Source organism: Pezoporus flaviventris, unplaced genomic scaffold (genome assembly GCF_033815535.1).
Source record: "Pezoporus flaviventris isolate CSIRO_AGI_PZ_B2104156 unplaced genomic scaffold, CSIRO_AGI_Pfla_v1 ptg000066l, whole genome shotgun sequence".
NCBI classification, from domain to species: domain Eukaryota; kingdom Metazoa; phylum Chordata; class Aves; order Psittaciformes; family Psittacidae; genus Pezoporus; species Pezoporus flaviventris.
Genome location: NW_026892614.1, coordinates 27,169,936 through 27,182,857, shown reverse-complemented (window position 1 = coordinate 27,182,857; position 12,922 = coordinate 27,169,936). Strand labels below are relative to the sequence as shown.

At 37.2% G+C, this 12,922-nt stretch overlaps 1 protein-coding gene across 6 annotated transcripts in view; it reads left to right on the top strand.

The window, feature by feature from the left end:
• Positions 1-9,505, top strand: part of ADGRG6 (adhesion G protein-coupled receptor G6) — a 106,664-nt gene extending 97,159 nt beyond the window's left edge. For 5 of the 6 annotated variants that reach the window (XM_061471675.1, XM_061471673.1, XM_061471672.1 and 2 more), the window contains 3 exons: positions 2,761-2,862; positions 4,522-4,674; positions 8,157-9,505. In XM_061471675.1, the coding sequence (XP_061327659.1) occupies positions 2,761-2,862; positions 4,522-4,674; positions 8,157-8,335 (434 nt within the window). In that variant the 3' untranslated portion in view covers positions 8,336-9,505. Of the gene's footprint in view, positions 1-2,760; positions 2,863-4,521; positions 4,675-5,916; positions 5,964-8,156 lie in introns of all 6 variants that reach the window. The other variant, XM_061471674.1, reaches the window with a different exon arrangement.
• Positions 9,506-12,922: the final 3,417 nt, after the last annotated feature.

Here is a 12,922-nt window from a genome sequence, read left to right as displayed (position 1 = left end):
CATGTGGTGTTCTTACTAAAGACTTGTTTTCCAAAGAACAGATTCTGATACTCCCCTGGCAGCATAGTAAAGTATTTGCTGCAGTGTGTCCCTGTTAGAAATTTAGAAGGGCCTAAGGAGATTAGAAGTATGCGAAGAACATGAAAAAAGATTGAAACTCTGAAAAGCATGCCAAGGACCAAATTGAACAAGTTCTCTGTAACCAGAATTTCCAGTGCAATCAATTAGTCTTGTATGTGCAGAGTGTACACAAGGTTGACCACCACTGCTTAAGTCTCTGTGGGGTAATAACACTGTTCAATGGAAAATGAATATTTGGAAGGCAGTTAAGCCAGGAGATGAAACTGAAAAAGCTGAGGAGTAAATGCAAAAGCAAGAGTGAAGAGCTTTTCACAGATTTTGGTAGCAATGATGGCACAGTATATGCTCAGGAATGTCATATAAAGCACAGGAAGATAACAATCCCATATCTCAAAATGCTTACTGCTGTGTCAGAAAGAGCTAGGCAAAGCTAAGGAAGAGGATATTTAAAATCACATATATCTGGTGCAGTGCACATGTAGCAGTAAGGGGATGGAATGGAGCAAAGGAAAAATTAGGATTTGTATCAGGAAGCATTTCTTAGCACCAAAAAGATGGGCAAAGTCTGACAAGTCTTTCATCAGTATTAGAATGAGCTTTTTTGAAGACCTCAGTAAATACGTTTATTCCCTCTCAAGTTTTTGAAACCTGCATGAGTATTTTAAGCTATACCTGCAGCCTCCATCAAGTTTTCTGTGCACTGTCAGTGAAAAAGTAAATTGCAGCAACTATTGGTGTTAGTGTACTTTGCTATTTCATCTACATAGGAAATGATTTTTCTCTCTTTGATGCTCAAAGTAAAAAAAAATGGGAACATCTTTTTTTGGCTGCTCATTTTATATGTATGCCTGGGCAAGCCAAATACCTTCAAGTCCAAACCAAGCCTAGGTCTGATTTGGCTCTGGGAAGCAAAACCAAAACTGTGCTACTAAAGCACATTGTAAACTTAATGAATAATGAAATACAGATTAAAAAAAAAAATCTAGAGACCAAGTCCAGACAGGGCAAAGGTAAAGTACTAATGCAGTACATTTGTTTTGTATTACTATAGGCATACACATTTTCTTTTTTAACCATTCAGAATGGTCCAGACATTCACTACAACTTAATTAAGCATCAATTTAGTAAGTTTGTAGGTGTGCAGAAGTACGAAGAGGTAATTTGGGCCACAAACAACTGCTTATCTCTAAACCTGTAAGAGCTGCTAATGATTGAATTGGGATTACTGTGTGCTTAAAACCACACAAAGAAATGTTTTACTGAACAGAAAAACTGTAGTGCAGCAGAGCTTGTGTATGGGATGCGTTAAGGTATGTTTGCCTTTCCTAAATTGTGCTGCTTTGGTTTGGTTTGGTTTTTTTTCCCTATCAGCTCTTGAAAAACTGCAAAAAGTTTTCCATGTCACAACTTTTACCTGAAGTTAACTGATCTCAGTGCTCTGAGCCTGGCGTGATGGCTGTAAGCAAATAGAAGTCCAGTTCAATGACATGCATTCATGCAAAATTAGACTTTAACGCTTTGGAGGAAAGAGGATAATTTTATACTCCAGAGCACTTTTTTCCAAGCTGTACCCTGCCATTGTGCTCTACCAGCTGAAACATAGTAGGCATTAGTATACAGAACTATTCATGATGATCATAAAGGCACTGTTTTAAGGGACGGTACTTAACCACATTTGCCCACATTAAGTAGTATTTATCCATGTTTAAGATATAATCATGAGGGATTTGGCAGTGACATTTTGCCATCAGGTGTTCAGCCTCAGGCTAGCTCTCTCCTAGAGAGTAAGAGTAAAACAAGAACAGGCCAAAACAGAGGATGGAAGATTCCACAACTAGTGACTACCTGGAAAGGGCCAGGAGCATATGAGACTTCCAACTTCTATATTTAGCTCCAAAATATCTGATGAAATTGTATCATATGCCCAGTTAAGACCTCATTTATAGCATGGTAGATGCTTACCTTTTGTCTTGAAAATAAAGATTATACAATTGCAAGCAAAAAATAAACTACAAAAACATTCTTAAACACATTTATTGCAATTGCATGCACAAACCAGGAAATTTTCTTAAGAAGTATCTGGACACCTAATTAGTACTTGTAAACATATTCTTACCATTTTCATAGTCATTTCAAGTACATACATGAGATGCACATAAATCAAAGTGCTCTTTTCCAGGGCATTCTTTAGTGCCAATTACAAGACTTTCTGGTTGTAAAGGAATACAGCCCAGAGTTCTATACATACAGAACAGGAGAAGATAAAATTATCTCCTTACTAATATAAGTGCCTGTATTTACTTTGCAATTTGTCTCTAGCAGTCCTGTGAAAATACTCATTTGGTTCAAGGACAAAACCTTTTAATTATTTCCCTTCCAGCCAAAAAAATAATTAGAAGATCCACACTGAGCTGGATCTAAATCAACAGTGTCAATAAAAGGGGTCCTATTCTCTCTCTTTAGATTTCCCTTCTTCTCTCCAGACACTGACACGGCAGTTAGAGGTTGGAAAAACTTTAATTAATTTCCATACTTCCTAAAGGAGGCAGAGATGACAATAACAAAACTTTAAAATTGTTTTCCTTCACTTACAGTTCAGTCTTTGTTTTAGCAGACATTCATTAATCTGTTTATTTATAAATACATGCTTCATTTGCTGTTTATTTGCTTTTGTCACAGGTTTGTTTATATTTGTATTCCATTGTGCAATGAAAGAAAACGTGCAGAAGCAATGGAGGAGACATCTTTGCTGTGGCAGATTCCGACTGGCAGACAATTCAGGTAAAAGCAATTCATAGCTCCCCTCCTTAGGTGCTGCAGTAGTCTATTAAAGTCCAGTAGTCTATAAAAGTGAACAGCTTGCTATGTTATTTTTAATATAACTCAATGTAAGCCAGAGATGTGGAAATATAGATTAATCACAGCCTGTCATTTCACTTCAGTACTAACACTTGCCAAGGGACTTTTCATATACCACTTCATAAAAATGCTCAAGCCTTCTCTGTCAGTTTTCCACTGAAGCAGCTGGTGAATTTTGTGCTATAAGCATGGTTTCAAAAGAGCCTTTTGGACCTGGAAAAAAAAAAAAAAAAAGAAGTTCCAGAGATTCAAACTCTGTTATTCAAAAGCCAGTCTTTGTCTCCTACATTACAGCATGTTCGATGAATTGTGTGGACTGTGAGGTTGATCTAGGAGCAATTATTAAAAAGCAGATAGAAATACTCTGACTTCTTTTGTTTTTATCTTTGCCTGTTCAAACTGTTCTGCACTTGACCGTATAATTCAGGGAGACCAAAACCATAGAAAATTCCTTTAGGAGAAGCCTAATGAGGTTCCAGGATTGAAGCTCATCTTCATCTGCAACTCTCAGAGAGCAAGGAGAGCAGTTGGTTTGGACGCTTAAAAGTACACCACTTGGGACACTGCATTTATAGTCTCTTGTACCTTTGGCAGTCTCAGATGGCATTAGACTCCTATGTTTAGGAACTGGGTTTTGTTTTACTGTCTGATGGAACCATATGATTTTTTGCTCATATGGTTCTTGCTCAATGACCAGCCTTGAAATCTACAGTTGATGTAAGGTGGCATAAGCTCATTGCCTAGTAAGGTGAGCTGGTATATCCTGGATAATAACAGTGCTCCAAATATCCTTGTGTCCTTTCTCTCTTGGCATCCAAGGTTTGTTTTCAAGTTTTTAAGTAACCTTTTTGCCATGGCGACTTCTGCTTTGTCTTGCTCTGTTTTGTTAGGGAATGCATTGTCATTGTACACTATAAAGTATTTCTGCTTTCACTTTGTAGTAAGAAAATCTGATTCATGATTTTAAAGAGTTAATACAAATTAGGAAAAGCATATTCTTTCTGATCAGGCATCCAGATTGTTTCATCTGTTCAGTTTCCACGTGGTTCATGCTGTAACTCCTGAACTGGAAGACACGGATCACATTATTTCCAGATTTTTATGCTGTTGTTGTGGGTATGATTTGAGTACTTCAGTGGTATAGTTATGTGCGGCCATTATGCCTAGCACTAACCAGTCCAACCCCATCGGCTGGTTTTATTGTGCACGAACCTGACATAGTTTTCCGGCAGAATACTGAAACATAGCCAAATGTGAATTTGCATACCTATCCAGTTGAAGTATACTTCAGGGCATGCTGTGATAAGGCAAAGAAACAAACAAGTTAAAGCCTTGCAGCACTGCCACAGCTAGATCAGAGAAATAGTAACCGATACCCTAAAGCAATGATTTAAGATAAAATATTTGTCTTGATTTGTATTTCTTAAGCATAAAAGAGGCTACCTAATAGGAAAAGGACAGGCTGTGTGTAAGAAGCAACATTAGGAAATGTACCTGATACTTGAAATGTTCACAATTGAATAAATTAGGCATTTAGTGCCTATGGTAATTATTTATGTAAAAATTTTCAATCATTTTTAGATTGGAGCAAAACAGCCACCAATATTATAAAGAAGAGTTCTGATAATCTTGGGAAATCCCTATCCTCTAGTTCCATTGGCTCCAATTCAACCTACTTAACATCCAAATCAAAATCTACAACAAATACATATTGCAAACGGAACAGCCATACAGGTGAGTTCTTGCCTCTCTGAATATGTAGTTTCATGTTAAAGGCAAAATAGGGATTTCTACTCAAAGGTTAATGTGAGAAAATTTATCCATTTGTATAGGTTTGGTATTTTTAAAATGTATGTTACTGTTTAATAAGAATCTTACTATTATTTTCTCAGTAACCGATATTCAGTGCATCCATTAGCGTGAGGGGCTATGCGTCAAGTGTTTTAAGAGTGTATGTCTTTCCTGATTATTGAGATTGTACATGAAGAACATTTGCTTTGAATGCAGTAAAAATGACCAGTGTCTTAGAAATACCCCAGTGTACCTGAGCTTGCTTTCAGGGCTGCTGTTTGCAGCCATGCTGGAGTACACATCTGGGGCTTGCCTCACCAGGGTACCTGTCCGTGCTGCCACCTCAGGTTTGATGGGCCACACACACAACTGCCCTAAGCAAGCTGTCTTCAGTACTCTCTCCTATGAAGGCACACTTCTGTCAGCAGTCTTCCACAGACAGCATCTATAATAGTCACTGATCACAATGCTGCTCATAATTTAATAGTAGAGGAGGAGAGCATTGTCCACTGCAGAGCAACCTCTCTTCTGCAGACAGAGAATTCCCATTTGCACTTGTGGCAGATAAACATCTAGACCCTTAGTATTGGGATTAATGATAAAAATATGCTTGAATGTTTTGCTGGACTCGACTTTCTATCAGTCTGACAATTAAAGAGACTTAATGCTGGGGCTTTTGAAATGCATTCTTAAAGCAAAACAATAAAACAGTTCCAGATAAAAAGTGAGTAGGTTAAAAGAAACTTGCATTTAGGAAGAAGCTCATGCTTTCTTCAAAAGTGGTGAGCTTAATCCCATAGACAAGTAAAAGGGACTGCCGTTGGTAATGTAATCAGAGTCTGTAATGTGATGGTTTGTTGGACGTTAAGGGAATACCACAGTTTTCTCTCTGCTTTTAAGATTCTAATACATTTTGCTTTGACCTCTGAAAATACACATTTTTTTGTGATAATCCAAAGGAATTTTTGATAAGGTTAGGTTTTTATATGATGACGTTCTTCTCACATGTTAAAGTAATAGAAAATAACGTTCAGATTCTGATTTTTAATACAGCTAAAGTTGTTTGATGTCTTAGCTAAATTGCAAACAAATAATATAATAGCTACATGTCTTGGCAACTCTTGTTAATATGGTTATAATGTGCTCTCTGGAATTGACACAAGCGTTCATGTGTTTGTGGTATAGATAATGTCTTCTAAAGCCCTTTCCTCATCAGTGGTGGAGCGTTACAGGTAAAATGAGAATTGCTTTTGTTGAATGCATGGGTCAAACAGCAGGGTGGAGGGACGTGTCTTGCATGATGACCTCATTGACACAAAGTACTTTTCTAATCAGAAGCGCTGCTTGTTTCTCAATATTACATCTTGCACCATTGATGCTGAATCAAAGGATAAGTGAGCTTCGGAGTCTGGGTGTCTGCACTCTGCATGGGGCATAAAGCATTTGGAAGATACCTTTTTAGAAACTAGACCATGTCCTGACATTAATGCTGTGTACAGTAATCTGTGGAAAAGAGACTGAGTTGAAATACCCATACACAAAAAATACAATAAAAAGCAAAAACAATCTGATTGAGTCCTAGAAAATATTTTCATATTTTTTTAAAGTTATTACAGGGATTTCAAGATACTGTATTTCTATTTGGTCTATGGCCATTATGGAATTAGTCTTCTAGCTATGGCTTTTCATATCTAGTCACACCCAAAATAACTCGGAATGAGAAACTATATATGCCTGAAAGCCATGCTGTGAACTGCTGGTTGACTGCAGAATGCACCGATTGGAACACGAATATTGAGTGGACCCCACTGGGTAAAGGAAAAAATCACTTCAGCATCTTGTGGGACAGCTGTCTAGGGGCCTGATACAAACTTGTAGATAGTACCATATGTGACACTTATGTGAATTAAAAGTTAAGATTATTTCTGTGGATAATTTCGTGGTACAACTACCAATTACTTCAGTGATACAGGATTTTAACCCTGTACTTAAGTGCAAAGCCCATTGAGCTAAAAAAAAATTTAAGAGCCTCCCAGTGGTTTCAAAGGCCTTATGTAATTCCTGTGCATACAACTTTCATGAGGAAGTAGCTGGTATTTAACGTAATGATGCCTTGTGAGAAAAAGTGTACATATTTGCAAGGAATTTCAAAAACTTTCCCTAAAGACTGAGAACTAACTTTGTAATAAGATTAAATATGTAGAAAAACTTCAAAATGTAGTAGCATTGGCTAGTAAATGCATACATCTGAAAGGCACACAGTACTCTGCAGGTTGCTGTTGGACATGGAGTTATTTGCTGCAATTCATAGATATTATTGCGTGCTTTGAAAAAAAATCATCCTGATAATGCCTGAACATGCCTGTTTCTTTTGTCACAAGTAAAATTGTGTTGATTTCTCACTCTGCAATCCATTTCTCCTTTGCAATGCTTTTTATGGCTTGATATCATGACTTCTGCAGGGGTGGGTTACTTTTCCGTTTACTTTTAGTTAATTTATTTCTCTAAGATTTTTTTGTATGAAATCATAGTTTAAGTGATAGGCTAAATTCTTAAATTATCCTTTAGCAAGGAATTTTTGAGGGTGATTTCACTAGTCTTGTAAACAGCCATCAAAAATGTCACTTGTAGAAAACACTGCTTCACAGGATACTCCATCTTACTGTTGGCTTGCAATGGTGCAAAACTTGCCTGGGTTAAGAAAATTAATTCCAGCTTTATTCACTGCGGTGGAAGAGATAAGAGAGCTCATTGGCACTTTGTACTTGAGAAAATGAGATAACAGGCTCTGTCGTCTCATTGCTCACTACATGAGCTCTACCTACTGACCGTTCTCTGAACAGCAATACTGTTAGCCGCTGAAGCACTTCGCCAGCCCGGCTGGGAAATGCCTTTGCTCCTCTTTCTCTTCAGCTCCACCCTTGGCTGGTAGCACCTGAAATGTGAGGGGGTGCCAGTTTTCTGCATCTTTTTCTCCCCACTGTTGTTCAGTACCCTCTATATTATGGAAAAAACAAAGGGATGCTCAGCAAGTCAAAGTTTAGGCCAGTTTCAGTCTGGCTGTCTGCTTTAAGATGCAAGTCATTTTCTGGTATATTTTGCACAGAGTGCATTATTTCTGTGCTACCCTAAAACCTCAGCTACTGAAATAATTAAATCCTTTTATTGTCATTTTCCCCTACTTTATTGTGTGGAGATGTGATTTACCAGATGTTAAGGAGGTAACCCCTATTCCAGTGCTAAAAACATCAAAATGTTTTTAGTTTGTAAGATTCAAAGCATCAACAGTAAATTAATGTATTTAGATAATGCCAGTAGTGGCAAATGAAGGCATAACTATGTGGGAATGACACTGTTAGACCTGTTAAACTATGAGTTTACTTAAGAAGCTCTAACTTCTTGTTGTTGCTCTTTCCCCTTTCTAGAGAATGTTTATCTTGACAAGCCATCTTCAAAATTTGCCCAAGATGATGGAGAACAGACCTCAATTATCCCTGTCCACCAGGTTATTGACAAGGTCAAGGGATACTGTAATCCTCACTCCAACAACTTCTATAAAAATATCATCATGTCCGACACATTCAGTCACAGCACAAAGTTCTAACTGGGCTTCTGAATTTTTTAAACTGAAGGAAGACAGAAAGTCTTTTTTGAACTGCCAGTACTGGATGTCATAAAATGTGACCTGTTTAGTTATTTTTTCCCAGTTTATAATATTCTCCTGTTAACAGCTCCCACTCAAGGACTGATTTCTCTACCTTTTTACTGTTGTGGAAAAAGTCAATTTTTCCACTATGGTATTGAGCTGTTTTTAAATGCGCGCCAGCCAACATGATGCCTGGACAGCTAATTGTAATCCTGTGTAAATATTTCTTAAAACTGAAGAGCCACAAGCCTATCTCTAAATTATATAGTCCAGACAGAAGCGAGTCTTAACTCCTGATGAAAATAACAGACGTGACATGCAGTACAGAAAAGCAGTTTACTGATGGTCTTTTTCTGTTGAAAAATACGTATTTTTCCCTATGACACTTGTTAGATTCTTGCTTCTTTACTGTCTAGTGCTGTCTGTTCTTTATTCATAAGTGAAAAACCCTACCACCAGTGTTAAAGGGTTATTTTAAACCATTTTTCACTAAATAGACCTAATCATGCAAATCTTGCTTGCCAAAAGAGTATGTGCTGTAAATTCAGGCTATATTATATCCATGTACAAAGAAATACACGTATTACATAAATGTGCTGGCTGAGAAAGTCATGGAGGTCATTAGTAACTTTTGCAGATTTTAAACCCATTGATATATATGGAAACACAGTCATATGTATCATTTGCATCTGTGCACAACAAGTACACAGGTAAATCCAAAGTTTACACAAAGTCATGTTTCAACGTTTATTGATCGGTATGTATAAAACAGGGCATCTCCAGTCAATTCTATGTTTAATATTCTTTTTCACTAAACAAAATAGAAGACATGCAGCTATATGTAGATGTATAAATATGTATGTAGGACTCTCTCCACACGTTTTTATAATGCACACAGTAAAATGACAGGAAACCACAATGTGTACCACAGTCTTAAAATGAACGGTGCTAAAACGTAAGTATTTAAATGCAAGATGAATACTTTGTAAACCCATGGGTTCATTTGTCAGTTTCTGTACTTCAGATTGCTGTATGTATAGACACCTCCATCAGATGGCATTGCAACATTAGAATAACCTGGAATACATTTACCAGTAATAAATAAATAACATCTTTCTGGGCACATAATGTTATCAGTATCAGTATTCCTCTCCTGCCCCTCTGTTGGTTGACTTGATTGAGGTTGAGGCACAGAGTTTAAACAGCATTTAGGCAACATTGGGGAATTTCACATAGCTATACTGTGTGCACAGCGACATTGAGTTGTTTGTGTGCAGAGAACAAGAACATAAAAGAACTTGTTCTAATAAATGTGTGACACATTAGCATGTGGCCATGACTGCCAGAAAGCATGTCTTGCCCCATGACAAGTTTTATAACAATTGTAACTGCACATGTTGCTGAAGGAATAGGCCAAAACAGCAAAGGTGTTTTTAAATACTGTTTTCAGAGGAGAATGTTTCCTCATGGAAATTTTCATTTTTGAAAAGGCTTTTCTTTTTTTTTAACCAAAATTATTTTAGCCAGGTATTTATTTATAGTATTCAGAAGGGACCAGAAAGTTGTGCTGAGATTTTTCAGTTGCCAAGCAGGTGGATGTTCAGTGATTAGGGATGTGGATTTGTGCCTCTCTTTGCTCTTTGCATGAGATCACTTAATGCTGTGATCATGTGCAGAGATCATTTAATGCTGTGACTGCACAAATGGTGTATTTTCCTTGGCTGCAAATCCCTGGTGGAAGGAGGATGCCCTGATGGTATTCTGTCCATCTGACCGCAGTCACTACATGGACCATAATGACCTCAGTCTCATAACTGCAAATACTTACATGGTGGTGTGAATGAAAGTCAACCTGATTGATTAACTTAAAATCTAATTATTAACAGAGATGAGTGTTGTCAGATCATCTTTAGTAAGGGAAATGATTTAGGGAGAGATTATGTACAAGCATTTACTGAACTTATATTTATCATCCCACTTGCTTACCTACTGTAGATAATAGTGTTCACATGCAGCTTACTGTGAGATTTCTACCTGATTAAGGTGTTCAGAAGTGAAGGATGACCAGACATTCCTGAAAAATGAGGAATCAATAAAATGTAACAGATTAGTAAAATATAAATAAAAAGCAAACACCGTATCCTGACTGAAGCTGAGCTGTAACCTATTAGTTTAATGTATAGCTACCTATATTTTTGCTGAATTATTTTTTCTCCTTTTTTTTTTTACTACCATGTAGTAATCTTAAACTGTGTCAGTTAGATGCTCTTGAATGCTCTCAGTTCTACAATGTAATATTCCACTTTGTAGTTGACATGCTGTAACCTCCCCTGTATATATTTATTTATTTGTGAGGTTAAATATGTCAAATATATTTAGCTCTATAATGACTGTTCTTGTACGTTAAAACTGAGCTTCTGCTTCATCATAGAAGAAGAGGGAGAGAATAATTTCTTATATGTTTTTTCCAAACACCTTGTGAAACAATTTACTGTAGTTCTATCTTTTATAAGTGTGAGGAAACATGTCAGTATAATTTGTAATATTAGTCAGTGGAATATAGTGTAACAGGTTTGAAGATGAACTAAAGTGGAAAGAAATATTTTCAAGTAAACATTCTTGATGTTAGTGTTCCAAGTAATTAAAGTCTTTTAATAGTGAATGGTTGGGTTTTTTTAATTTTTTTATTTTCCTTTTTGTGTTTAATGGCAAAAATCATTCAGTGGAATTCTGGAAAATAATCTTGTGTTTATTAAGTATGTGAGACAGGTATATGCCTAGCCAAAATGTTGGAAATAAATGTGCAAGACTTACTTCATCTCATCAGAGGAATGCATTTTGCAGAATATAATTTTTCCTTTCATGATTTACTCAGTGCCACATCAGTGAATGATCTGAAAGTTATGCAAGTTCATTTATTTATGGCAACAGCCATGTCATAGAAATGAAAGGAAAATCAAGGCAACAGACAATATGCTGGGATGATCTTCTAGAGGTAACACAAATGAATAATCTAAAATTCTGGAGTTATTTCTGTTCATGTGTTTCTTTCCAGCTGACTATATTCTCTCATTATCAGTAACTTGATTCTACTTGTAATCATACTTTGACTGACCACTGCTGAAACATTATAGTCAGCTAATCACTTGATTAGTGCACACTAATGTATAAACGTTAAATTTAACACAGTAATGGCCTAGCTTCAAATATTTACCTTTAAAGAACGCAGAAACTGGCTGAACTGGCTATATCAGCTCTGCTCCCCTATATTTCAGTCTTATCACAGAAAGTGCACAGAATATGAAGACAGCAGTAATACTTTTTAGAAAGCAATCAAAAAAACCCGTGTGATAAGTGGCATTTGTTAATGAGGATGATGAGTGTGCCTGTGAATGATCTGTCCATGTGCCTGTGGACAGTGAACATTACCCTTGAGCTTTATGCTTTGAACAGTGTGGGCGGACCCTCTGAGGGAAGGAGCCAGGTTTTTTTCCCCAAGGAGGATCTTGGCAGATGCCAAACTTGTAAAGAGTGATCTGCAGTGTTTGGGGGTGGATTTATATTTCTCCTCATTTCATCACTTTTAAAATATCAAGAACAATTTTATTTTAAGCCTCTACTTTTAACAGCTTCCTACTGTAACCCATTGAAGTTACATAAAATGCCACTTCATTTTATTACTTTTGAAAGCCTGATCTATAATCAGACACATCTATGTAACCACAGGGACAGCTACTGAGTTACAGGGCAACAGTGTGTCATTCATGGAGCCATTATAAAAAAAGTTGTTATGCACTTACTATATATAAAGACCTAAAACTATATATGGGTCAGCAAATTAGGCAGAGGGCTTAGAAGTTAATGTCAGGGAAAGCAATCATGCAAACCAGGTTGTGGAACAGCCATTTCACGCCCAGTGCTCCAGCTGCTTCTATGCTAAGGAGGCTTTTGCGTTCACTGCTTAGCTGGTCTTTGGTCACTCAGTCCATTTAATTTTCAGATCTCCTGACCCCATCCTGGCACTCCCATCCTCAGGACAATCATTTGCTGCAGTGCTAGGGGAAGGGTAAGGAGAAGAGAAATAAAGAGAGACTGAAAGGGAAAGGGTAGTTGTCAAGGCCTGCGCTGCATCTTCTTACACTTTCTACATGAGTTCTCAACCCTTCCACAGGATGTTACCCTGACCAGTGATATAGGCAGACCATTGGAGTAGGTGGAACACACTGCTATGGCTATTTGTGCACTATCAATTAAAACTAATGTTTTTGACCCTCCAGCTTTAAGCTGAAGATCTGCTATGGTTCTTCAAGGCAGCAACTCCACTCTTTCCGTGCTTGGAGACTAACCTAACAATGCTATCTGTGAGTTTAGGAAGAACCTAATGCCCCATCATGATGAGAAATCAGTCTGATAAGGTTCAAGTACCAAACCAGAAATAGCTAAATAAATCTTATGGAAACCTTTTCTGGAAAGATAGGCATGCCTCAGATACATCTGTTTGCTCGAAACCAATGCTGCTCTTGGTCTAAGATTAAGCTCAGATTT